The sequence below is a fragment of the Schistocerca gregaria genome, chromosome X (genome assembly GCF_023897955.1).
Source record: "Schistocerca gregaria isolate iqSchGreg1 chromosome X, iqSchGreg1.2, whole genome shotgun sequence".
Lineage (NCBI taxonomy): Eukaryota > Metazoa > Arthropoda > Insecta > Orthoptera > Acrididae > Schistocerca > Schistocerca gregaria.
In genome coordinates this window covers 758,420,930-758,445,002 of record NC_064931.1, presented here as the reverse complement: position 1 = coordinate 758,445,002, position 24,073 = coordinate 758,420,930, and the positions used below count along the sequence as shown (strand labels likewise).

The following is a 24,073-nucleotide window of genomic DNA, read 5'->3' as shown; positions in this document are numbered from 1 at the left end:
AGGTACAGTGTCAAAAGCCCTCTGCAAATCTATAAATATGAAATCAATTTGAAATCCCTTGTCAGTAGCACTCAGCACTTCTTGTGAGTGAAGAGCTAGTTGTGTTTCATAAGATCGATGTTTTCTAAATCCGTGTTGACTATGTGTCAATATATCGTTCTCTTCCAGGTACTTCATAATTTTCGAACACAATATATGTTCCAAAATCCATGTAGTTATGCAGTCACTGTGCTGGGGTGGCGTAGTGGTTAGCAAATCTGCGTAGTTAGCAGAAGACTCGGGTTCGAATCTCGGCAGTGGTACAAATTTTCATTCTTCATCATAGATGTTTCAGAGTAGAAAACGGCAGTGGAACCATATAGTTTCGTTTCTAATTAAAGTGTTCATAATTTGTGCAGTACATTGTTAGTACAAAGGTGGACTGAGTGGTTGCGTCATAGTTCACACTACTTGTTTTGTCAGTTTTTGTAAGGATAATAAGTAGCATACCTATATCAGAATACTGTTACCGCAGAACGTGTCTGCCACCTGGTACGAGTGCCATATCGTGCGATAAGGTCCGCTAAGCGTGTCAAATACATTGCATGTCGAGGAAGTGCACTGCCATTTAGTAACTTTAGACTGCTGTTGGTTATTTCATGTCGAATATAGAAAGGCGTACATTGTGTATTAGTCTGCATCTATTTATCGCTCTTCTATTAACCAACCGTTCTGCAACTGTTGAGTGGACAGGATATGTGCTTCGTTGCTTTGGAATTTTGGGAACTAATAGTTTAGTGATGCTTTGACAGACTTATCAGCTATAATCTTTATTATGCCTAAAATATTCCCTCAGCCTTATATGTCAGTATTATGCCCCCAGAAGGGGGCGCCTCCTCTTCCTCTAAACAGCTCTCCTTCATCTCCAATTTACGGTACACCTCAGTGATATAAGGAATTTCGCACTCATCAACACTAACAGGGGAATCATCAGACATGTTAATCACGGATTTTTATGAGTCTTAGGTACGTCGTAGAGGGTCGTGTCCTGAGTATCTGGCCAGCAGGTTTTCATGCGGTGGTCCCTAGCTTCCGAAAAAATCGATGTTGTATTGGCTCTGAGCACTATGGGACTCAACTGTTGTGGTCATCAGTCCCCTAGAACTTAGAACTACTTAAACCTAACTAACCTAAGGACATCACACACATCCATGCCCGAGGCAGGATTCGAACCTGGGACCGTAGCAGTCGCACGGTTCCGGACTGCGCGCCTAGAACCGCGAGACCACCGCGGCCGGCGATGTTGTAGTATTATGCGTAACTTCTATACCTGTAACGTTACTCACGTTTCGACCAAGCGAGCGTTGCAAATGGTTCAAATGGCTCTGAGCACTATGCGACTTAACTTCTGAGGTCATCAGTCGCCTAGAGCTTAGAACTACTTAAACCTAACTAACCTAAGGACATCACACACATCCATGCCCGAGGCAGGATTCCAACCTGCGACCGGAGCGGTCGCTCGGCTCCAGACTGCAGCGCCCAGAACCGCACGGCCACTCCGGCCGGCAAGCGAGCGTTGCGTAGCGGCTAAAGTTCACGGCTATCACGCTGATGGTACGCGGGTTCACATGCTGCCCGTACGCTTACTTCTCTTTTAAATTTCATCGTCCATAAGTTAATTAGTATATATCATACAAAATTATTCAGAAATCCTCATTTTCACCATAGTAATTTCATTAATATACTAGTCACTATATCACATTTTCTTCGAATGTGTATTCCGTTTGTGGTTTCTGGTTAAAATTCCAAATATTTGGACAGCTACAAAGAGTTCGCCAAGATGGGCGAAGTATTAACAGCTGGGGAAGAATCCCAGATACAGACGAAAGTAGACATCCGTAATTTTGAAGTCGATTATCTTATTAATACCGGCCAAAACGGCTGCCAGTACCGTTTGACGTACAGTACTCGCAGATTACTACCGGGACAAGGCGCGAGAAACGTCCCTGTGCAGAAAGGAAAGATTAGTTATTCCTTCAAAGCACAGTTTACTGTGACTGCGTCAGGAAACATGTCCACTTACGCTTCCTTATGTATGCACGAACTATCCAGGAAATTTGTCCGGGCTGTTCAAAAGAGATTTGACACATAAACTGAAAAATGTAATTGTGGTCTGCAAGAAATTAGGGAAGTTTACGAAAGTGCCGTACGAACAGTTTTTAAAATGTAATTCCTCCGTACATGGGATAAGAAAAAATTCTTTACATCATTGATTCGTGGGGCGGGGAGGGAGGTAGACAGATAATGCAGTTTATGAGCAAATCTTTATAGATGAAACATAAGCACACACCTGCGCCGTAAAAATTACCCCAACGAAATGAACTCCACTTTGATATCTCTGTCGTGTTTATTTTTACAGACAGGTTAAAACTCTCAAGAAAAAAATTCAAAATGCTCCCGACCTCTTAAAAACTAATAGAGGAAACGTTTCGAGGGAAGATTCCATAAACATACATTCTATAATTCTGCATCATATTAGTGCATCTACTTTCACGAGGATTATCAACTACACTTGGTGCGTATCGAAGAAAGAACAATCATTCTGAATTCAAGCGAACTATGTTTTCTGGTATCCCTTCCGAAAAATTCGTGTGCCTGCAAGGCAGTCGCTTACGTTAAATGTCCGTGGTGCTCTAAGAATTCGTTTTTCGGCTGCTTCCGTAATTCTAGTCTAGCACAGCTTGCGATGCAAGCTGTAGCAATACGATTCTGTAATCTATTCTGTAAGAAACGGAATACACATTTGAAGAAACTTTGCTGTAGTGATTGATTTATTAACGAAATTGCTAAAGGGAGAATGACTATTTTTGAATCATATTGCATGATATGTGTCGTTCAAGGATATTCAGTGCGATGAAATTTAAAGAAAAAAGAAAGTACACCTGCAGCATTTGAGCCAATGCAACCAATGTGGTAGCCGGGAACTTCAGACGCTGCGGTGCGCTCGCTTGGTTGAAACAGTAGTTAACGTTACGGCTATAGGAGGTACGCGTAAAACTTCACCATCGATTTTCTCGGAAACTAGGGTCCGTCATATTACAAGCTGCTACTCGGGTACGATACTCAGGAAAGCTCCCTCTGCAACAGTGGTTTCCAGCCCGGAGGTAATAACTCTCAGGGGTAAAATGAAATTTTATGAGAGGTAAAAACTAAACAATTCGATTCTGTTCCAGTCACGAAACTAAATTATTTTCAAAATGTCATTACTATTATCACAATTTTGTAATAGTCTAATACTGATTATATAAGTTAATAATAATTACTTTTGACCGATTACTACGAGTAGCATTAATGCGGTGGAAGTTACAGTCTCCTCACATAGTCCACCGACTACACAAGCATGTTGTGCTTTTTTTCTGTACATCGCTGATGATAAAAGTGGGACATATAGGTAACAAATGCTAAATATCTCAGAAAAATGTCTTCTTCAAGTTGTAGATAGTACCTGTAGTAGTCCGGAAATTACTTCATTACTCACTTCGAAACAGGTAAATGAATAACTAGACAGTACGACACAGCAGTAACTACATAAGGGCTACTACAGTGTTGTACATAGTATTGTTATTATTACTATTATTGTTACTATTAGTGGCTGTGGTCAGACACAAAGCATTAACAGCCTGAAGTCCTCCAAATTCTGTCAGTTCAGAAGTAAGGAGTGCCGCAGTCAAATGATTTTCAAGCAGTAAGTATAGTGCACACATTTTAACTTGGTTGATTTTTCATTTTAAATGGGGTTGCAATGTGCAGGTCAGTTGGGTGCCCCAATGAAGATGAGTAATGCAGCGGAAGGATGTTTTATAAAAAGTGTGTACCCTCACTGTGGGTAATTAGCTTTCTTATCTGAGGAGTTATGGGTGGCACTTGCGATCCACCTTGAATTTCCTCGTCATTCATTCTAACACACACACACATCAAGTAAATATCATTCATCTTTCGTCATTTTAAAAATAAAAGTGTTCCAAGAAAAGTCTTTCATTCTACAATTTAGATGCTAAAGTCGGTGATAATGTGGGGGAGGGGGGCGGGGTAGCAACAGACGGAATGGGGGAGGGAGGGCAGAGCACTAGCACATATCTAAGGATCATCGAAATCCGTGGTTCGCAGATTTGGTAGTCCGCCTGTAATACACATTTTATGGAGACCGCGTGCAAGCTGTTCTTTGGTGCATCCACTAGGCTGTTTGTCTTTGTGAGGGTTTATAAATGGTATTAACTTTCTGTTCGCTTAGCTCTGTGGTCATCCTTGGCGCTGTGTCAACAACGATCAATTTTACGTTTTTTTTGTCAGTTATTTACGCGATACCTGGGCGTCGTCAGCGGCGCATCTTTTTTCCTACTCTGATAATCGCTGATACAGAACGTTTCGTATTGGTGACAAAGTTTTGCTGCTAAGCTCTCCTTATCACCGACGGAAGTTAGCTTTGAGCGTCTCTTAAATACAGAGGTTATTACACGAGGAACGAGACTGGACAGTGAATTAATTCGGTAGTCTTCTGAATCAGAATATCCGGACGGAAATTTGAACCATGCTCCTCTCGTCGGTTACTACACAACATTGCTCGGTTCACCGTAATTGGAAGCTCAATGGACAGTAATCGACAGCATTATATCCTGCTGAACGAAACTGACATAATAACCGGACACTACAATAGAGAGGATTAGTCTACAAAGCGTTTAAGTGTTTGGGAGACACATTGTCACAAATAGCAAATATATACGAGGGTTGGAACTTAAATAGTGGCAACTATTTATTTACAGCTCGTAAAAAACAGATACGTGTTTCAAAGTTTTACTGACCTTCAAAGTAGTCACCAGCATTGTGTGTAACCCGTTGCCAGCGATGTGGAAGTTGTAGGAAACTCGTATCAGTGCCAGTTGTGTTGACAGTTCGAGCGGCGCGGTCTATGGCCAGACGAATTTTTATCAGTTCTGAAGCGAATGCCGTGAAGTATTCCCTTCAGTTTAGAAATCGAATTGAACTTACGAGAGCGTAAGTCAGGGGAGTGCAGTAGGTGGTATAGCACTTAGCAGCTTCATCAGTCAAACAAGTCTGTAACAGCTTGCACTGTACGTGCTTGAGCATTGTCCTACAAAATGATGCCCAGGTCCTGCAGAATGTGTCATCACGTCTGTCTCTATGCTGTTTATTTTTGGAACAGAAGCTATGACCAGCTTAGAGACAGACTTTCTGCAGGATGCTACCAATCCGTCGGGAAATAGGCTGCGCTGCTCGAACTATCAACACAAGTGGCACTGCTAAGAGTATCCTACAACTTCCACATCGCTGGCAACGGGTTATACACAATGCTGGTGACTACTTTGAAGGTCATGAAAACTTTGAAACACGTATCTATTTCGTACGAGCTGTAAATAAATAGTTGCCACTATTAAAGTTCGAACCATCGTATATGACATAAAGAGGATCGCTTAAAGGAAATATGGATTACGTCAACTAAACTCTATGCTCGTTAGCACGTATGTAACGAGAAATATCGAACATATTACCATCTACAAGAGAGTAGTTGAAAGTTAGATCAGAGACCTGGGAACTGAAGAAAAGCCAACGTAAAAGATTACTTGAGCAAGAAATGAACGTCTGCATGCGAAGCACTGTATTTCGATTGTGGATAATGTGTGAAGCAACGCCGTAGGAAAATGTATATGAGAGTAGAGGCGATAGTAATAGATAAGATCGAAAGGAAACGTCCATTCTGGTGCGGGCGCCTCAGAGGATGTATCAAAATAGATGGTCGAAAATACTATGTGTCTTCGTCGACGACATCGTCGTCGTCCCCCTACCCCCAGAGAAAGGGAAGCCGTAGGCTCGGACGTCCACATATAAACTGGGATAAAGATGTTTGTGACACGGCGTCCACAAAAGGAGCGCGGGAAGGAGACTCGTAAGATAATAGCAACTGGAAGTCGGGGAACTAGAAACGGCTACGGCCGTAGAACATTCGCACGATGAAGATGGTAAAGAGGAAGAGGAGGAAGGAATCACTGGCAGACTGCACTGTCGCAGGCTTTGATAGCTTATATGATAGAGCTTTCATTGCTTCTATGTTACAGTCTCAGACCGCCAGATATTTTTATAAGCTTTGAAAAATAATTTCAAGCCACATTGTGTCGCAGAATGGAGAAGTGTCATTTTAAATCGAGAACAGTCTACTATCTCTAACTCAGTAACTACGAGACGTTAAATCTGAAGACACAAACATAAAACCATAATTGCGTGATTGTCACTCCCCGAAATGCCGTGCATTCACTACGTTCGTGATAAAGCTGGACGACGTTGCTACACACTTCCATTGTTCGCATGTCAAGTTGCTTTTGCGATTCACTTACGGTTGTCACTTCAGATTACAACTCCACTCTACTTGTGCAGTTATTGTTGCCTAGTTTTTCCACTTACCTCTGCGGCTAATAGTGTTCTATTTTCTTTCCGGTATGCTATTTCGCACCCCCTTAAGCACCCACGAGAAAGAAATTTAAAGTCCTAACAAATCGCAAGAAGCGAGATGATTCTTTTAAGAAGTAAGGTGGTGTAGCTGTTCAGACACAAGAGACGTAATTGGGAGACTTACGGTTCTTATCTGTATTCGACCGTAGTGATGTACATTTTACGTTTCTAACGACCTAAGCTACAATGGAACGTGAGGCCAACCTTCCTCACTCCTTGCATTATTACGGACTTACATATCTCAAATTGTATTTGCTTTTTTGCCTAATTAGTTTCCTTTGAAACTGAGTGTTGCCTTTCGTTGTTCCAATCAATATTCTGAAATTATATGGTTACTACATGCCGTTTCAGGACTCAGATACTCTGTGAGGTATGACTGATCACATGCAAATCATTTTCTTGTCGGGAAAAGTACAATTTTATCCTATCGTGTATGAGCTGTGGGCACGATTGAAGGGCACTGATAATAGCACATAAGGCGCACAAAACAAATGTTCTAGTTGTTCTGGTTCTAAGCTTCCAGTGTGTTCTACCAGTTGTTTTTTACGTGTGAAATTCTGGACAGAGAGGTTTAGGGTATCACAGGAGTACAGCCTACACGCATACCACCTTCGGAAGCTGTTGGAAGTATAACCATTCGATTTCATACCTTATATGGGTTTTGTGCAGCGATTTCTCCACCAGAAGAATGCTTATTCTACATTCCTCATATACCTGTCATTCGCAAATGATTCCTACTTCATACTGACCAGTTATTCTCATAGTCAGCAAGCCGGCCGATGTGGCCGAGCGGTTTTATGCGCTTCAGTCTGGAACCGCGCTGCTGCTGCGGTCGTAGGTTCGAATCCTGTTTCGGGCATGGATGTGTGTGATGTCCTTATGTTAGTTAGGATTAAGTAGTTCTACGTCTAGGGTACTGATGACCTCAGATGTTAAGTCCCACAGTGCTTAGAGGCATTTGAACCATCAAAGTCAGCATAGTCACAACTGTGGCTGCGCTTATTTCTCACAAACAAAGGTTTTCCTTATCCGTTGGAGCTGGAATGGTTGGTAATCATCTTCTACGACCAGTACTCCTGCCAGCATGCAGATTTCTACTCGCTTACCACACTTCCTGCAAAGAGCACTTACGGAACCGCTGCAAACATTACTTCTTGCTGTACGCTGCCGTCTCTGGTTGCAACATGGCCGAACACCAACACATTTCATCACTGATGCACGAGCATAGTTTGCTGTCACGTTTGTGAAATATTGGAGCTGTCGAGTGGGACCTACTGCTTGGTTAGAGCGTTCTCCTTGTTAAACGCCCCCTTAATTACACTCCTGGAAATGGAACAAAGAACACATTGACACCGGTGTGTCAGACCCACCATACTTGCTCCGGACACTGCGAGAGGGCTGTACAAGCAATGATCACACGCACGGCACAGCGGACACACCAGGAACCGCGGTGTTGGCCGTCGAATGGCGCTAGCTGCGCAGCATTTGTGCACCGCCGCCGTCAGTGTCAGCCAGTTTGCCGTGGCATACGGAGCTCCATCGCAGTCTTTAACACTGGTAGCATGCCGCGACAGCGTGAACGTGAACCGTATGTGCAGTTGACGGACTTTGAGCGAGGGCGTATAGCGGGCATGCGGGAGGCCGGGTGGACGTACCGCCGAATTGCTTAACACGTGGGGCGTGAGGTCTCCACAGTACATCGATGTTGTCGCCAGTGGTCGGCGGAAGGTGCACGTGCCCGTCGACCTGGGACCGGACCGCAGCGACGCACGGATGCACGCCAAGACCGTAGGATCCTACGCAGTGCCGTAGGGGACCGCACCGCCACTTCCCAGCAAATTAGGGACACTGTTGCTCCTGGGGTATCGGCGAGGACCATTCGCAACCGTCTCCATGAAGCTGGGCTACGGTCCCGCACACCGTTAGGCCGTCTTCCGCTCACGCCCCAACATCGTGCAGCCCGCCTCCAGTGGTGTCGCGACAGGCGTAAATGGAGGGACGAATGGAGACGTGTCGTCTTCAGCGATGACAGTCGCTTCTGCCTTGGTGCCAATGATGGTCGTATGCGTGTTTGGCGCCGTGCAGGTGAGCGCCACAATCAGGACTGCATACGACCGAGGCACACAGGGCCAACACCCGGCATCATGGTGTGGGGAGCGATCTCCTACACTGGCCGTACACCTCTGGTGATCGTCGAGGGGATACTGAATAGTGCACGGTACATCCAAACCGTCATCGAAGCCATCGTTCTACCATTCCTAGACAGGCAAGGGAACTTGCTGTTCCAACAGGACAATGCACGTCCGCATGTATCCCGTGCCACCCAACGTGCTCTAGAAGGTGTAAGTCAACTACCCTGGCCAGCAAGATCTCCGGATCTGTCCCCCATTGAGCATGTTTGGGACTGGATGAAGCGTCGTCTCACGCGGTCTGCATGTCCAGCACGAACGCTGGTCCAACTGAGGCGCCAGGTGGAAATGGCATGGCAAGCCGTTCCACAGGACTACATCCAGCATCTCTACGATCGTCTCCATGGGAGAATAGCAGCCTGCATTGCTGCGAAAGGTCGATATACACTGTACTAGTGCCGACATTGTGCATGCTCTGTTGCCTGTGTCTATGTGCCTGTGGTTCTGTCAGTGTGATCATGTGGTGTATCTGACCCCAGGAATGTGTCAATAAAGTTTCCCCTTCCTGGGACAATGAATTCACGGTGTTCTTATTTCAATTTCCAGGAGTGTATTTTTTCGCGAGGAGGGGTGGGAGAAATCTGACAAGTGTAATACGCGATTTTCTAATTGCCAGAAGAGCTGATCTGGTCCCCTAACCCGTTGTGCATATCACGGAATGAAATACACTGACGGAAAAGGAATGTTTTACACCATTAACATCTTGACCAAATGACACCAAACTTCATCCTCATGTGAGCTTATTTGCAAGAAAAAAACATTCCCGCAGATAAAGAATGATGTGAATATATGATGGGTATTGGCTGTGTCTAACGTTACTGGAACTTTTCAGACAGAGATTGTAACGTAGCTTGTCCACAAGGCGAGCATGTGCAGTGTGTCTCAATCTTTCGGACTCTGAGAAGAGTCCTATCAGCGGCAAGAGGAACATGGTAGTAGCATGTAGACAGAGCGCACTGACATTTCTTGGCTTTAGTGGCATGACTGCAGGACGAGTGGCGAAGCGATGAACTCAAGAAAACAATGCAGAAAGAAGAATAAGCACGGGGCCTTCCAGAAAGTGGCTCTGATGAATAGACGGATAACAACCACTGAAAGCCGATAATAGGTTACAGGCACATTGTGACCACGAACTGTTGGGAACAGATTACCGGAAGCTGGGATGCGATCTTGGGTTGCTATGCATTGTTTACCACCGACACCTTACCACAAACAACACTGACTTGCGTGGTGTAGAGCCAGATTCAACTGGAGCATCTAGTGATATTCTGTGGTGTTCAGCGATGAGACTCGTTTCTGTTTGTAGTGGTCAGATCGAATCTCGAGTTCCATACCTTCCCGTCTCCTGGATTCACGGTCTAGAGGCTAGTTGTGCAATGAAGGCTGAATGCTCGCCATATTGTCATCACCCACGTGACCAGGGTACCAAAGGGAATATTCCAGCAGGATAATACAGTCTCCTACTCTGCATATCACACCACAAAGACTTTGAGGAATGCATGGATCCTTGGTTTTGCCTACCCACTCTCGCACAGAGCTTATATGGTATGCAATGGGAAGACGTATTGATTCGTACCAGCCTTCAGCCAGAAATATTCATGAACTGACACAGCATGTGTTTCAGGCATGGTATAAATATTTCAAAATGCTTCCTCAGAAATTTATTTTGAACAAATGGTTCGTGAGCCCATTCGAAGTGTAAATCGTTGCGGAAACATACTTGACCCCTTTGTAACAAATAACCCTGAGCAAATAGGGGGCATCATGACGGATACAGGAAATAGTGACAACAACGTTGTTATAGAGACACTAAATACTGTAACATCAAAAGCTACCAAAAATAAATGTAAAATACATGTTTAAAAAGGCACATAAAAATTCGCTTGACGCCTTCCTAAGAAACAGTCTCCACTCCTTCGAGTGTGACTATGTAATCATAGACCAGATATTGTTTAAATTCAAATAAATAGTTTCGACGGCGATTGAGAGATATACACCAAACAAACTTATAATAGATGGAACTGAACCACCATGGCACACAGAACAGGTCAACACACTGTTGCAAAAGCAACAAAAAAAGTCTGTCAAATTTCAAAGAAAGTGAAACCCTCAAGATGGACCGCGAAATTCAATGCGAGATGCTTTTAACAGTTTCCACAACGAAATTCTGTTTCGAAATCTGGCAGAAAATCCAAAGAAATTTTGGTCGTATGTAAAGTACACCAGCGGAAAGACACAATCAGTATCTTCACAGCGCTGTAACAATGGTGACGTCACGGACGATAGTACCACTAAAGCAGAGTTACTAAACGCAGATTTCCGAAATTCCTTCGCAAAAGAAGACGAAGCAGTTATTCAAGAATTTGAAAATGGTTCAAATGGCTCTGAGCACTATGGGACTTAACATCTATGGTCATCAGTCCCCTAGAACGTAGAACTACTTAAACCTAACTAACCTAAGGACATCACACAACACCCATTCATCACGAGGCAGAGAAAATCCCTGACCCCGCCGGGAATCGAACCCGGGATCCCGGGCGTGGGAAGCGAGAACGCTACCGCACGACCACGAGCTGCGGACCAAGAATTTGAATCTGGAACAACTGCCAACAGGAGTAACTTAGAAACAGATATCGTTGGTGTAGCGGAACAGCTTAAATCACTTCATAAAGACAAGTCCCCCGGTCCACATTGTATATCAGTGATTATGGTGTTTGGTTTGTGGGGCTCTCAACTATGCGGTCATCAGTGCCCGTACAAAGTCCCAATTTTTTCACACTCCAATTTTTTTTTCACAGTCCAATCTAGACACAGTAACGAATGACGATGATGATGAAATGATGAGGACAACACAAACACCCAGTCCCCGGGCAGAGAAAATTCCCAACAAGGCCGGGAATCGAAACCGGGATCCCGAGACCCTGAGGTAGCAACGCTAGCCACTAGACCACGAGCTGCGGACACGTGGTATATCAGTCAGGTCCCTTTCGGAGTGTGCTGATACAATACGTCCTTGCGTAGCAATGATACACAACTGCTCGCTCGTCGATAGGTCTGCGTCTAAAGACTAGAAAGTTGCACAAGTTACACCGGGACCCAAGAAAGGAAAAAAGAGTAATTGCTGACTTATTGACCCATATCGCTAACGTCGATTTGCAGTACGATTTTGGAAACTGAGTACCAGCATTAAGAGCTACCTCAAATAAAACGATATAATGACAAACACCCGACATGGATTCAAAAAATACCGTTCTTGTGGAACAGAACTAGCTCTTTAGTTTCCTGAAGTAATGCGTGCTATCGACGGGTGATGGCAAATTGATTCGACATTTTTCGATTTCCAGAAGGCTTTTGACATCATTCTTCACAAGCGACTTCTAATCAAATTGCGTGCCTGTGGAGTGTCGTCTGAGATGTGAGACTAGATTCGTGATTTCCTGCCAGAAACGTCACAGTACGTAATAATGGCAGTAAGATCATCGAGTAAAGCAGAAGTGATATACGCTGTTCCCCGAGGAAGTGTTACGGGCCGTCTGCTGTTCCTGAGTTTGATAAACGATTTAAAAGGCAATCTGAGCAGCCTTCTTAGATTGTTTGCAGGTGATGCTCTATCATTTATCGCCTTATAAGGTCATCATGGTCTGCCACGGTAGCTGCGCGGTCAGCGCGGTGGGTTACTAGTTGAAGGGGTCCTGGTTCGATTCCAGGTCGGGCCGAAAATTTTCTCCGTTTAGGGACTGGGTGTTGTGTTCTCCTTACGCCCGTATTTTCATATCTGACTTTCCATTGTTGTGATATCTGTTTGTGAACTTACAAAAACACAATAAAAATTACAAAAAATGTACTCAGACGACCATAACAAAGTGCAATACGATTTAGACAAGATATCTGTATCGCGCGAAAAGTGCATATTGACTCCAAATAATGGAAAGTGTGAAGTTATCCACATGAGTACTAAAAGGAATCTGTCAAATTTCGGTTACAGGATAAAAGATACAAATCTGAAGACTATAAATTCAATTAAATACACTCCTGGAAATGGAAAAAAGAACACATTGACACCGGTGTGTCAGACCCACCATACTTGCTCCGGACACTGCGAGAGGGCTGTACAAGCAATGATCACACGCACGGCACAGCGGACACACCAGGAACCGCGGTGTTGGCCGTCGAATGGCGCTAGCTGCGCAGCATTTGTGCACCGCCGCCGTCAGTGTCAGCCAGTTTGCCGTGGCATACGGAGTTCCATCGCAGTCTTTAACACTGGTAGCATGCCGCGACAGCGTGAACGTGAACCGTATGTGCAGTTGACGGACTTTGAGCGAGGGCGTATAGTGGGCACGCGGGAGGCCGGGTTGACGTACCGCCGAATTGCTCAACACGTGGGGCGTGAGGTCTCCACAGTACATCGATGTTGTCGCCAGTGGTCGGCGGAAGGTGCACGTGCCCGTCGACCTGGGACCGGACCGCAGCGACGCACGGATGCACGCCAAGACCGTAGGATCCTACGCAGTGCCGTAGGGGACCGCACCGCCACTTCCCAGCAAATTAGGGACACTGTTGCTCCTGGGGTATCGGCGAGGACCATTCGCAACCGTCTCCATGAAGCTGGGCTACGGTCCCGCACACCGTTAGGCCGTCTTCCGCTCACGCCCCAACATCGTGCAGCCCGCCTCCAGTGGTGTCGCGACAGGCGTAAATGGAGGGACGAATGGAGACGTGTCGTCTTCAGCGATGAGAGTCGCTTCTGCCTTGGTGCCAATGATGGTCGTATGCGTGTTTGGCGCCGTGCAGGTGAGCGCCACAATCAGGACTGCATACGACCGAGGCACACAGGGCCAACACCCGGCATCATGGTGTGGGGAGCGATCTCCTACACTGGCCGTACACCTCTGGTGATCGTCGAGGGGATACTGAATAGTGCACGGTACATCCAAACCGTCATCGAAGCCATCGTTCTACCATTCCTAGACAGGCAAGGGAACTTGCTGTTCCAACAGGACAATGCACGTCCGCATGTATCCCGTGCCACCCAACGTGCTCTAGAAGGTGTAAGTCAACTACCCTGGCCAGCAAGATCTCCGGATCTGTCCCCCATTGAGCATGTTTGGGACTGGATGAAGCGTCGTCTCACGCGGTCTGCATGTCCAGCACGAACGCTGGTCCAACTGAGGCGCCAGGTGGAAATGGCATGGCAAGCCGTTCCACAGGACTACATCCAGCATCTCTACGATCGTCTCCATGGGAGAATAGCAGCCTGCATTGCTGCGAATGGTGGATATACACTGTACTTGTGCCGACATTGTGCATGCTCTGTTGCCTGTGTCTATTTGCCTGTGGTTCTGTCAGTGTGATCATGTGATGTATCTGACCCCAGGAATGTGTCAATTAAGTTTCCCCTTCCTGGGACAATGAATTCACGGTGTTCTTATTTCAATTTCCAGGAGTGTATGTTTCTAATCACACAAGTACTGGCGATGTAAAATCTGTCTGTTTAAGTTGTCTGTAGGATAGTGCTAGCGTAAAGTGTAATGTAAATTAATGTAAATAAAAGAGCCACATCTCTAAACAGTCTTCGTTCCCAGATAAGAAGACTACTAGAAAATCGTTGCAAATAGAGCTATAATTACCTCGCTACTTTCATATCATGTCCATCACACCCCGCCAACCTTTTCACTCTTCTAAGACATCGAATGATTTTTACCAAGTCTCCTCTCGGAACTGACCATAACAAAAGATGCTAGCACCTGCAGGAGGTCCACAGCCGTAGAAACTCTCCGCCATTTGAGCTGAATTTTCAGTTTTGGAAACAAGCCTGTGTAGTCGGATAACAGGAAGTATTCTGAAGAACTTTGAAGGCCAATGTGACCAAACAGCTATTACTGTATTTTTTCAGTGTGCTGGTGTATAGTCGTAGTGAAAGAAAAAAAACATACGATTACGATGTTGGACTATTGTTTTAAAGACCTTTGCGTCCTGAGAAGAGCTTTTCCCCGTATTTCTATTATGAAAGCGAGGAATAAAACTGTTTTCGAGAGCTTAGGATCTAAACTCGTACAAAATCTTCACACAAACCTTGGCATGTTATATTCCTAAGTATGTGCTCTATACAGCATTGTTGGTTAAAAACTTAAAATCCATAACTATAGCGTAAAACAGTTAGGAGACTCATATGCAGGGCTCTAATTACGTCGCCTATTTTTTGTAACGTAATAACCAGCACTCATAAAACACGAAACTGAGAGTTTAAACGCCGACTTTTTCCCACGAAAATGACGGTTGTCGAACTTGCTATCTAAGAGTAATCAAAACCATAGCCGCCTGTAAATTTCTTCATGCCGGTAGTAACAGTTAGAACATCCAATATGAAGATTATCAAATTTTGGAAATCCGGGTATTTCCATAGAACTATCAACGAAATTATGAAGTATTTTTTGTTTGAAACTAGCAGGCAGTTACACGTTTCAGTGCACTTCGTGTTCTGGTATTTTGGTTTCCATGTTAAGGAGAGTTCTTCTTTTAGAGGTAAGAATACTTGAAATCTCAATGTAATTAGCAGGTAAAGAGATTGCGTGCTGTGCTTGACGAGTATTAAAATAGCTGCATAATGCAGACAACCGGTTATTACAATAAATGTAAACAATAACCGGGTATTTATTCGAGTTGAGCTATTTCTTGCCGCTTCTGGTTTGCAACGTATTTTGAAGTGTCTTCTTCCTCGCAAGTACATTGTTACTGTGTCCTCTACTGATGACAACATTGATATCTTTTTAATCAACAGTTCATATCTCAGACATGAGACTATAATTACTCCACATTACAGAAACATACGATAATATGAAATAAAATTGTCTGTTCTCTTATTGTTTCAGGAAGCAGTAAAATACATCCTGAGAAAAGAATATGAAGCTAAGCTGTTAAACTTCATCGAAACTGACTTCACATTCGACAAGAAAGATGAAATTGAAACATCGGAGAATGAAATAGAGGTAATACCAAAACAAAATGTTTCGATCATTTTCAGATCTGATTACATTTTAAGCTTTAGAAATACGTGTATCTACTGTTCTGAGTTATTGACTTGTTCAAAAATACTACACTGACGCAAAAAAATCAAAACATAAAGAGTGAATTGTGCGACATAAACGAAAGTTGGTAGGCATGTTTCTACATACGAAAGATGTCTACTCAAATTTCGCGCCAGTCGCGTAAGAGTTGCACTAGTAGTGTACTACGAGGATACAAATCAGGTTTGCTTTGAATAAACACTATAATGGCCGTGAGAGTTAGTTACACTTGAGATTGGACTTGGTGATTTGATGTTAGTCAAGAATGCCATTAAGGCAACGACGCCGTTATCAACACCTCACTGAGTTTGAACGAGGTCTGGTAATAGGGCTACTAGAAGCTACATATTCCATTTGCGATGTTGCAGAAAGACTTGGCAACAATGTAGCCGTCGTATATGGTTGCTGGCAGCGGTGGCCACCACAATGTATGGTCCGAGAAGATCGGGCTCTGGACAGCCAAGTGGCACTACCGGCTATCGTGCTCGACGTATGACTCTGGCGCATCGTACTGCACATTGCAGCGGCAATCTGGGCAGCATTGGCAGCATAGTGGCACAACGAGTTATTAAAAATATGCTATGTCAAGGTTAGCTCCGAGTCAACGTCCTATAGCGTGCACTCGTTCGGCCTATACTTGAGTATTGCTCGTCGGCGTGGGATCCGTACCAGATCGGGTTGACGGAGGAGATAGAGAAGATGCAAAGAAGAGCGGCGCGTTTCGTCACAGCGTTATTTGGTAACCGTGATAGCGTTACGGAGATGTTTAGGAAACTCAAGTGGCAGACTCTGCAAGAGTGGCGCTCTGCATCGCGGTGTAGCTTGCTCGCCAGGTTTCGAGAGGGTGCGTTTCTGGATGAGGTATCGAATATATTGCTTCCCCCTACTTATACCTCCCGAGGAGATCACGAATGTAAAATTAGAGAGATTCGAGCGCGCACAGAGGCTTTCAGACAGCCGTTCTTCCCGCGAACCATACGCGACTGGAACGGAAAAGGGAGGTAATGACAGTGGCACGTAAAGTGCCCTCCGCCACACACCGTTGGGTGGCTTGCGGAGTCTAAATGTAGATGTAGACATTCCACAGACCCCAAACCTACGCCAAATGCGACTTCAGTGGTGTCAAGCGAGAGCTCATTGGAGGGCAGCGTGGAGGTCTGTTGTCTTTTATGATCATTGCAGAATCGGAAGACAAGGAAACTGAAGGAACAGAAATGGAAGACTCTTGGAGATAGACGTAAATTATCCAGAGAAAGTCTATTAACAAAGTTTCAAGAACCGGCTTTAAATGGTGTCTGTAGGAATGCGCTACAGTCGCCTACGTATCTCTCGCAAAGGAATCGTGAGAATAAAATTAAGTTAATTACTGAACGCACGAGGTATTCAAACAAATATTCTTCCCGCGCTCCATACGTGAATGGAACGGGAAGAGGCCCTAGTAACTGGTACGATGGGACACACCCTTTGCCACTCTGCCATGCACCTTGTGGTGGCTTGCAGCATATAAATGTAATAAAATCGATTTCGTCAACAGCCCTCACTGACAGAAAGAAAAAACAAGTGACTTCCAGAATAAGGCAACATATAACGTGCAATATACTCTGTTTACGAAACAAGAACATTGGAATATTCATTTTACGGGCGACATGAACTATGGGTTACTTTATTATACTGTCACTGCTTGTGGATAGACGTAATGGGAAGGCAAAGAATATATTTCTAAGGATTTTTCAATACAAATCTGTGAGCATAGAAGAATTGCTTGTACTTTTGGGACGTTCTTTGCATTTGAGTAACGTGGACTTCGTCTGATTACAAGACTGCTAAGAGATAGATCCGCTGTTTTCAAATACAAGAACAGCTATGAGCATGGATAAAGGAAACTGTAAGATCGTTTTAGGCTCTTTACATCTTTTTCAAATTCCAACGGCGCGACACGCAAAACCAAATGATCGAGAACACAAGGCATGGCCCATTCTAAGCTATTCCAGTAGAAGGATGTATCACGTGTGATAAGCACGTAGAGACTCATCTATAGAGGGCAGCAATGAAGCTCTGGAAGATGGACTGTGATTTAGGAGACATATACGAATCAAAAAGTCTAACTATGGTATCAATATCCCATAGTGAGCAATCTGAATAGTTCTTGAAGCTTCACGATTTGGGAAGAGAAGGAAGAAAAGAAAATTGATTAAGCTTTAACTTCTTGTCGACAATGAAGTCTTTAGAGAGTGAACACAAGTTTTTATTAGAGAAGGATAGAGAATAAAATCGGACGAGCCCTTTCAAAGGGACCATTAAGCAATCTTGGGAGACTATGGAAAACCTAATACTGGGTGGCCGGACATGGATTTGACTGCCACCTCGCTGAGTTTTGAGCGGGGAGAGGCTGGGGGAGGGGAGGGGGGGATAGGGTTGCCATGCTGAAAACGTCATTATGCATTTAATGCAGAAAAGCTACTTTCTGGCCGTCTTCATGACCATACATTTTATAAAATTGTATGTAAGTATGCTCCGCATCTCCTCCTAAACTACTCGCCCGATTTCAGCCAAACGTCGTTCACATACCACTTACTGCCTACAAAGAATCGCGGTGGAGAGGTAAGAATCACCCACCTATCAAAGGCGTGGGAAGGGGGTGAGAAAGCAGTGTAGACCCCAGTGCGCTAATACCCAGACTTTATTCATCTAGTATTTGATAATGAAAGCACTTAGTGACTTGCAACCAGTTTTACACATAATTTCAAACCTTTAAGAAATATTTTCTCGTTGTCAATCCAACAAAATGATGAAAGGAAAAAAATCCCTTACTCCATTTTCGCTTTTCATGCATCAGGCATGACGTTTTAATTTATTCCTTCTTTTCTACTACCAGTATTCGCAGCACATTTTTTTGCAGATACTATTCATATGTATCACTTCATGTACCTATAAAGTGATATAATTGTACAATGGACAGATCAGGCGATATGACGTCATAAACACATCGATTCGTGGAAAACTGCCGCTTCAAGTATGACGTTTAAATTTATTACTTCTTTGCTACTAACTCTGTTAGCAATACATTTCGCCTTCAGTATCTACATATGTCGTTGAATTCCCTACAAAATTATGTCATTGCATGACACATATCTCAGGACGAGGCCCACGGTCTTTCTTATAGGCTTGAGAAGTGTGAAAACGAAATTGCAGGGCGAAATTCGCTAGACATACAGGCGAACTGTGTGAAATACATACGAAATGTACGTACATGGGCACATCCACTGGTAGAAAGCTCCTCTTAAACTCCTGGATCGGTTTCCACCAAACTTGGTACACATGCTATTTGCTATCTGGAAACAATTGCAATGGGGGCAAGAACCGTTAAACCTCTTATTAGGGTATGGATGATAACGTGGAAAGGGAAGGGAGTAGAAGGAAATGGACAGATAGAGATGGGAAGGAGGAGATGGACAAATAGAGGGGGAGGGGGAAGTGGAGAAAAAAGGAAGAGGAGGAGAGAGACAGAGAGAAGAAGGAGGAAATGGACTGGGAAAGGGAAGGGGAGGAGAAGGACAGTGGGAGGAGGAGGATGGCGATGCACTAGTAGAAGATTGTAATAAATATACTATGTGATCAAAAGTATCCGGACACCTGACTGAAAATGACTTACAAGTTCGTGGCACCCTCCATCAGTAATGCTGGAATTCAATATGGTGTTGGCACATCCTTATCCTTTATGACAGCTTCCACTCTCGTAGGAATGCATTCAGTCAGGTGCTGGAAGGTTTCTTGGGGAAAGGCAGCCCATTGTTTCCGGAGTATTGCACTAAGGAGGGGTATCGATGTCGGTCGGTGAGGCCTGGCACGAAGTCGGAGTTCCAAAACATCGCATAGGTGTTCTATAGGATTCAGGTCCGGACTGTGTGCAGACCAGTCTATTACTGGGTTGTTATTGTCATCTAACTACTCCACCACAGGCCGTACATTATGAACAGGTGCTAGATCGTGTTGAAAGATGCAATCGCCATCCGCGAATTTCTCTTCCATAGTGGGAGGGAAGAAGGAGCTTACAACATCAATGTAGGCCTGTGCTGTGATAGTGCCACGTAAATCAAGGAGTGCAAGCTCTCTCCATGAAAATATCACACCATAACACCACCGCCTCTGAATTTTACTGTTGGCACTACACACACTGGCAGATGACGTTTAGCGGGCATTCCTGTGTGATGATCTGAATAGATGTCTGCCTACTACACATTACGACCCTCTTCAACTGTCGGCGGTCTCTGTCAGTCAACAGACGAGGTCGGCCTGTACGCATTTGTGCTGTACGTGTCCCTTCACATTTCCACTTCACTACCACATAGGAAACAGTGGACCTAGGGAGTGTGGAAATCTCGCGTACAGACTTATGACGCAAGTGACACCCAGTCACCAGACCCCGTTCGAGGACCGTGAGTTCCGCGGAGCGCCCCATTCTGCTCTCTGATGATGTCTAATAACTACTGAGGTCGCTGATGTGAGTTACCTGGCAGTAGGTGGCAGCACAATGCACCTAATACGAAAAACGTATGTTTTAGGGGGTGTCCGGATACTTTTGATCACATAGTGTATCTACTTTGGGAATCCCGGATGCTCAGCTACTTTACGTGAATAACAATTACAATAACTTCATAAAAAATTGTTCAAATGGCTCTGAGCACTGTGGGACTTAACTACTGAGGTCATCAGTCCCCTAGAACTTAGAACTACTTAAACCTGACTAACCTAAGGACATCACACACGTCCATGCCCGAGGCAGGATTCGAACCAGACTGTAGCGCCTAGAACCTTTCGGCCACTCCGGTCGGCACAATAACTTCGATGCGAAAATAAAATACTATTGCTCATTACTTTGATGCAAAGAGAATTTGTTACTGGGAGAATTGATGAGACGCTCATTCAGAATTTATGTATCTACATACAGGAGTACCCAACAGATGAGATTAAGACACCTCGAAAGGACTACCGATCGTAGGTATATTTGTTAGGGACGTATAAGCAGGTCAATAGTAAACGTATTACGTGAACGAGAGACGATCTGCTAGCCTGAAATTCTATTCTTCCATGTAATTCACAAGATAGTTTTGAAATGACATTACTCTGGCAACAAACACTCGCATAGCAAAATGATGGTGTATGAAGGCAGAATAAAAACGGACCGCTTCCGGCAATGAGGAGTCCAAGAGCTATGAGAAAGAGAGCTCATAAGCAAACAGACGTTGAGCAAAAGCGGAATTATCCAACAGAAAACAACAAAGAAAGGAAAACAAATAATGAGGAAGATATGTAAAACCCTCTACAGAATACTGTAAGCTTTCCCACTATATGCCAGAGTGTAGAGATTGCCCAAATAAAACTGGATTCTGTTTTAACTGATGTACATTCACGCACATGCAGCAAACATCTGGAAACTTTTCGCGATTATAAACGTATTCCTCATATTTGTGCACAAAACTGTATTCTTTCGTATGTATAATATCTGATTTTATTTCTTTCAGTAAATAACCGATGCTTGTTGAGCTGTTTTCGTAACCTGTATTTATACTTTGCCAGTGATGCGAATGTTTCTCTTGTTTGCACTCCATTTTGTTTGTATTAGCAATAAATGTGTTGAATCCGGGGAGTTTTCGAAACTGTTTTAAGTAAACGCATATGGAGCTTATAGTCGGCAGACAGCATGCAGCCTTCATCAGATGACCCAATTGCATTTTCTGCTCTGGCTTCATATCGTCTTTAGAAATTATACAGGGCATCTAAAAATGATTTCGAATATCTATATCTTCGACACGAATGAAGAAACAAACTTGGGTTGAATTTTACCTTACGAATACGACTATAAAGCTTTTACTTTCAAAAGGACCCTACGGTTAAAAAAGATACATCTTTTAGATGCGTACGCATAAAACCTTGGGATATTTCTTCCAATTACGTTTAGGAGCAATACTTTTATTTTTAATTCACTAATATTCAATGTGCCCTCCTCCGAACCTAAGACAAACATAGAGACGATGGTCAAACTCTTCCCATATTTTTGTGAGCATGTCTGGATTCAATGCTACTGTTATGTGGCGTCGCATTTCATCCAAAGTTGTTGCAAGGAGAAACATGTAGACTGAGTTTTCCACAAACCACAACAAAAAATTACATGCTTTAAGTTCAGGTGGCCTTGGAGGCCAATGGCACAATTAAAGACCCCTACGCCTCTTCCGGAAGATCCGACATTGACGCAACTCACTGCATAGAAACGACCTTACATGCAGGTGGTGCTCCGTTCGTTTGAAAAATGAAATTTTCGGCATATCCTTCCAACTCAGGAAAAAGTCAGTTCTCCAGCATATCCATGAGTCCCACAACCGGTACGTAAATCTTTTCTCGGGAAAATGGCCCAAAACACATAAAACTTTGGAGACTCTCTTTCGTGGCTGACGATGGTTGTGGCTGCTGCATTCCCCACATTCTTACGTCGAGGCGGTTCACTTAACCGCTTAATCCTTCAAGTGACAAAATGACCTAGTCAGCACAACAATGAAATACATGTCAGTACGTACTCTTTGCAAATACTGATCAGTAAAACTGTACAGTTTATAATGTACTTCCGAGTGCGTCATGAGTTATGGGGTAGTAAATATTCATACCAATGATTCAGGAGCCAAAAATATACATGGTAGTTTCACTGATAAGTTTGAATACACATGTAGGAAATTATCACTGTCAATTTCCGTTAGCAGGCCGTCAGGAGGAAGACATATCCCAAAGGAAAGTGACTCACAACAGACTTTAGGCCATGCATATAAATCCACGTTTCCAGCCTCTTGAGCATCAGCGCTTCTTCAAGCATAGGCAAAGCCTGCTTGATGAATCTATACTAGACCTTTCACGCGAAGTTTCACTTGACACTGGGTTACCCGGACTACCATCAGTTGCTGTGGTAGTGTTTGTAGAGATAGTAGGTGCAACATCTTCATCAGAGTCTGCGTGCTCTTCTGTAACCTCTTCCCAGCTGTTCACTATAGGATCAACCAGAACGTCGATCCATAAAATTTGTGGCGTGCAGCCGCATAAATTGGACTTCTTCGTCTAATATTTCGGGTGAATATCGTCCAGCCATCTTCAGAGTGAGCCGAGGTCACTGACGCTCCAGCACTTGCTCCGTCCTTTTAAAGCCGTGGGCTGCACCACTGCGCATGCGGCCACAGATACACAAGACGCCAGAGACGTTAATTGGCGGCAAAGACGTATGGCAACTAAAATTCGCCTGGCGACGAAGTTAATTAATAGAGATAGTGGCTAAGGCGTGGACAAATCTTGGAAACCGGCTATTTCTATAATAAAATCATGAAGACGTCGTGAGAGTGCAGCTCCCAGTGATACATCGATATCGCCGTGTGGATCGACTGCACGCCATAGATCTATTTCCATGCTTATGCCATACGTCTGTGCCGCCGATTAACGTCCCCGGCGCCTTGTATATCTGTGGCCGCATGCGCAGTGGTGCGGTCCACGGCTTTAAAAGGACGGAGCAAGTATTGGAGCGTCAGTCACCTCGGCTCACTCGGAAGATGGCTGGACGGTATTCAGCCGAAATATTAAAATAAGAAGTCCAATTTATGCGGCTACACGCCCGAAACTTCATGGATCAGCCCTTGCGCAGCGAAAATATTAAGATGCAGCCAGAACGTGACATGCCATGGACCTAATGCCACCTCCATGACTCCAACAAGACACACGGGCCCTGTGGCGTACGGCACGGAACATGAAATAAAAGGTCTGTCCACCTTCGGTATGGGTAACAGCGGCGACGCGTCCTGGCATGGAAATCCTTGGTAGGTCGTTGAATGGATCTGGCAACATATCTGCATACACAAGTCACCTAATTCCCGTTAATTTCAAAATTCCAGATCGGGGGGGGGGGGGGGGGGGGAGGCGGCGGTGGTGGCATAAACTCAGTTACATCTCAGATGTGTTCAGATCATCTGCCGAGTTGGGGGGCCAGCACGTCAATCAGAACTCGCCACTGTGTTCCTCGAACCACTCCATCATACACCTGGCCTTGTGACATGGTGCATTATCTTGTCATGAAGGGTTGTACGTCGTCTGCAACCAGTGTACGATGCTCCTTGCCCGTCATGGTGCCTTGCGCGAGATCCAATGGACCCACTGCCACGCGGGATTAGCCAAGCGGTCTAGGTGCTCTGCAGTCATGGACTGTGCGGCTGGTCTTGGCGGAGGTTCGAGTCCTCCCTCGGGCATGGGCGTGTGTGTTTGTCCTTAGGATGATTTAGGTTAAGTAGT

General features: G+C 44.5%; 1 protein-coding gene across 1 annotated transcript in view; it reads left to right on the top strand.

Annotated features, from left to right (window-relative positions):
* Positions 1 to 24,073, top strand: part of LOC126299002 (endoplasmic reticulum protein SC65-like) — a 419,949-nt gene that overhangs the window by 348,430 nt on the left and 47,446 nt on the right. Inside the window, exon 6 of the mRNA XM_049990633.1 lies at positions 15,563 to 15,679. Within this exon, the coding sequence (XP_049846590.1) occupies positions 15,563 to 15,679 (117 nt within the window). The remainder of the gene's footprint in view (positions 1 to 15,562; positions 15,680 to 24,073) is intronic.